The 4,374-nt window shown below is 40.4% G+C and overlaps 1 protein-coding gene across 6 annotated transcripts in view; it reads left to right on the plus strand.

Moving 5' to 3' along the window:
• The window catches only part of Ints10 (integrator complex subunit 10), a 34,537-nt gene that overhangs the window by 10,958 nt on the left and 19,205 nt on the right, over positions 1 to 4,374 (plus strand). For all 6 annotated transcript variants that reach the window (XM_021219307.1, XM_029531881.1, XM_029531883.1 and 3 more), the window contains exons 7-9: positions 174 to 345; positions 2,329 to 2,498; positions 3,294 to 3,427. In XM_021219307.1, the coding sequence (XP_021074966.1) occupies positions 174 to 345; positions 2,329 to 2,498; positions 3,294 to 3,427 (476 nt within the window). The remainder of the gene's footprint in view (positions 1 to 173; positions 346 to 2,328; positions 2,499 to 3,293; positions 3,428 to 4,374) is intronic.

The following is a 4,374-nucleotide window of genomic DNA, read 5'->3' on the forward strand; positions in this document are numbered from 1 at the left end:
TGACCTGCTTGAGTTCCAGTCCTGACTTCCTTGGTGATGAACAGCAGTATGGAAGTGTAAGCTGAATAAACCCTTTCCTCCCCAACTTGCTTCTTGGTCATGATGTTTGTGCAGAAATAGTAACCCTGACTACGACAGATACTAATTGTGGGTTATTTTCTCTCACATGTCAGGTGCACAAGATACATCTGATTTAATGTCGCCTAGCAAACGTAGCTCTCAGAAGTACATAATAGAAGGACTGACTGAGAAATCATCCCACATCGTAGACCCCTGGGAGAGGTTGTTTAAGATTCTGAATGTTGTTGGAATGAGATGCGAATGGCAGATGGATAAAGGAAGACGGTAATGGAGAGTTTATTTCTAGAATTGCTTATCAAAGTTTTGGGTTGTGTAGAAAACAAAACCAATTTGTTAAAACATCAGTGTCATGCCCAGATACACTTCTTTGGGGAAATTATGCAAGAGAAGAGGGTAGTTTTTTTATTTGGTCCAAAGATTCCTAACTGAAGGGTAAGCACCTAAAATGGTATTGATGGGGATGGGCGATTGCTCATTGGCTAGTGCTCAGTATACAAGTGTGAGGAACAAGACTAAAGCTGGGCGGGCCCAACAGCTGCCTGTAATCCCAGCCCTAAAGAGGCAAACTGGCCAGCTAGACAAGCTTGAACTGGCTTGTTCCAGCCTCAGGGAGAGAGCCCTTTCTCAATAAGGAGTATGGAAAGTGACCAAGAAAGACTTTGGACACCAACTTCAGGTCTTCACATGAACATGCATATGCATTTACTGTACTCTCATAGCACCCACACACTGCACCCCCCCACACACACACACACTCATGCACACACAGACACACACAGTGCTGGACAGCAGACTTCAAAGCCAGGGTCTACAGAGTGAGTTTCAGGATAGGCAGTGCTTTACAGAGAAACCATGACTTAAAATAATAATAATAGTAATAATAATAACAGCCAAATAGACACTCTGTCTACTAGTAGTAGTAGTAACAAAATAATTTTAAGAAGAGATGATGCTAAGAGCTTGATCCTGTGTGAAGTCATGCAGAGAAGAGTTAGTTAACCTGGCCTTCTGGCCTGAGGTTGTTCCGGGTCGGAAGAGGATTCACCACTCACGCAGACAATAAGGAATAACTTCAATATGAATAAACGTGTCTCAGAAGAACTTGAAGTGACTAATACAATGATGTAAAGATGAGAAATAATAAAGCCTTAGTATGGAAAAAAACTAACACTGAGCTGTTGACAGGAATGTAAATTAGTACAGCTCTTGTGCAAAATAGTTGAGGGTAGGCACAAAATCTGACAGTAGACCTACCTTAGCTGTTGTTCTAAGGAAATTAGCATATCAAAGAGCCATCTGCATATTTGTGTTTGTTACTATACCGTTCGCATTGACTATAAGATGGAATCAATCTAAAGGCCCATGAGTAGATAAAATGTGAATGTGTGCTATAGGTATATTACAGTAATATTTAGTCATAAGGCTTCATAGTACATCATTTTTGGCAAAATGGATGGGCCTAGATGACAGAAAGAAAGAAAGTCAGACACAGACAAATTCACCATGTTCCTTGTATGGATGTTAATGACTGGTGATTGTACTACCATTCCCAGGTCCTTGATAATGCCAGACCAAGTTCTCCACTGCTCAACACAGCTCTGTAATAGCTTATTATATGTTTAATTTGTGTAATTTGAATAGAGGAGCTTGAAGTTTCCCAAGTAATGATATGAAGACAGAAACCTAAATATATATATATAATGTATAATATATGTGTGTGTATGTATATATATAATATATGTATAATATGTATTATAATATGTATAATATATATGTATGTATATATAATATATACATATACACATACATATATAAATATATATACATATATATATAATTTTTTAATGTTTAAGGAGCTAGACATGTTCATTACCCTGATTTGATCATATACTATATCAGATTATCACAATATACCATATGAATTTGTACAGTTTTTTAAGGGGCTGGAGGGATGACTCAGCAGTTAAGAGCACTCCGATGACCTGGGTTCAATTCCCAGCACCCACATGGAAGCTCCAGGGGATTTGACACTCTCCCACAGACATTCATGCAGGCAAAACCACTAATGTACATACAACAAAAATAAATCATATAAAAATCATTTTTTAAGGCTTCATTTTAGAGTGTCATGAAAGCTTTTAAAGCCTCGTACCTGCTTGCCTCTGGCCAGTGCGGTGCTTCTCCGGGAGCTTTTATTCCCTGCTTTTGCTAACAGGCAGTAAGGTGAATCTTGTCCCCTCCCGGCAGAAGCTGCAGTGACATGCTGCACCGGATGAAGGAGCTCTGCAGATACATGAACAGCTTTGACAGCGAAGCTCACACCAACTATAAAAACCAAGTGCTCTACTCCACAATGCTGGTGTTCTTCAAGAGTGCGTTCCAATACGTCAGCAGCATACAGCCGTCTCTCTTCCAAGGTAGTGCACGTGTTCGGTGTAAAACTCAAAATACTGGCTAAGTGCAGGTAGGAAGGAGACAGAAGTTTTACAGTGCTCTGCCTCCACCAGGGCTGTGGGATTAAAAAGCCGCAGGGTAGTGCCAGTTCTCGTTGTCATTGAGGATTTTGTTTGGCTTAGATTGGCTGAAGCTTTTATATAAATATTTTTCACTAGGAATTTCCACTTTCAGACCTATAGTGGTCGTATAGAACTAAATAGAGATACTGATTCCTGTATTTGAAAGGAAATCAACTCTTTGGAGCACGAGAACGCAGGATCAGGGGTTCAAAGACAACCTGTGTCCCTTCTCAAAAAGCCCTAAGCACAAAATTCAGAAAAACCCCTGAAAACAGATTTTTATGAATACAGCACAATAGACAAAGATTTAAATAAACTATACATTATATATATATATATATATATATATATATATATATATATATATATATATTGCATGTTGACTTATAGCTTTTCATATGTTGTTTTTGCTTGAGCATGTAGTTAGGATGTGCATGTAACATTCATGTTCATTTTGTACTACATGGCCATTGCTTAAACACAGATACATAAGGAAAGAACACCTTTATAAACTACTCAGTGTAGATTCCTGTAGCCTTCCTCCTTGTTTGTGTGAGTGCTCATGTTTACTTAGTCACACTGGGCATATTTTTAAAAAGCTTTATTTACATTAGCCATTTGACCTCCTACTTCCTCTCATGTTCGCTACTCTTTTTCTCTCTGTATTTTTAATGTTCATGTGTGTCCTTTGCACAGGTCCTAACGCCCCGAGCCAGGTTCCACTAGTTCTTCTGGAAGATGTAGCCAATGTGTATGGTGATGTAGAAGTTGATCGCAGTAAACACATACACAAGAAGAGGAAGCTAGCTGAGGGAAGAGAAAAACCCATGGTAACCCTTGCCGTTAATTGCTAACAGATTGTGTGTATCATTGGCCAGAGACGAATCTTTGTAAAATGTGACTTTGGAGCTAAAATAATGCAATTTATTAAATGATAATAGAATTAAGTATAAGTTAGTTGCCTTCAGTGGAGGTAACTATGCACCCTTTCTGTCTCCCTGGTTCATGTGACAGTGTCTGGAGACATCTTTGATTGTCACAGCTGAGGCTCTGTGAGGAGGGATTGGTAATTGCCATATAATGGGTAGAAGCCAAGGATAGGGCCAGACATCTTACACCATACAGAACAGCCAGCAGCCTGAACGTGTCAAGGTCTAGGAGTCCCGTTTTGAGTTGTTTTGACTGATTGGTGTTAATGAAATTTATAAGGCCACCTGGGACCTGTTGGCTGCTGGCATAGGGTGTTGTGATGGACGTTGGCCTCAGGATGGAAACGGCGGCCTGATGAGCCCCACAAGATCCAGGAAGGCTTTCATCAAGCTCAGCCTCACTGAGCAGCTCTTATCATGGGCCTGGGAGCTGACCAAACAGTGGTCCTGCTTTCAGGCACACACATATGTGTGTTCCTTCAGTCCATGTGTATTGCCATATGTGTGTTCCCTCAGTCCATGAGTACTGCACCCCTGCCTCCTCTCAGAGCTTCAGTGTACATATGCATTTCAAGCTGGACTTCTCAAACATGTGCATGCTGTTCAGAATGCTGCACTGTCGTCCCCCAAATCCGAGGTTCTTTCATAAGTGGCTGGCCTCATTTGGAAGCGGAACTGTCTTTCACCTGTTGCAACACTATAGAATTCACCATCTATGATAGTAAATAGGGTCTTAGTTCATCACTACCTGCTATGGAACAGAACCCTGATGAAATGGGATGTTCAGAGGTTAGATTTTGTTTGTGAAAAGCGTGTGTGTGTGTGTGTGTGTGTGTGTGTGTGTGTGT

The sequence above is a fragment of the Mus pahari genome, chromosome 19 (genome assembly GCF_900095145.1).
Source record: "Mus pahari chromosome 19, PAHARI_EIJ_v1.1, whole genome shotgun sequence".
Lineage (NCBI taxonomy): Eukaryota > Metazoa > Chordata > Mammalia > Rodentia > Muridae > Mus > Mus pahari.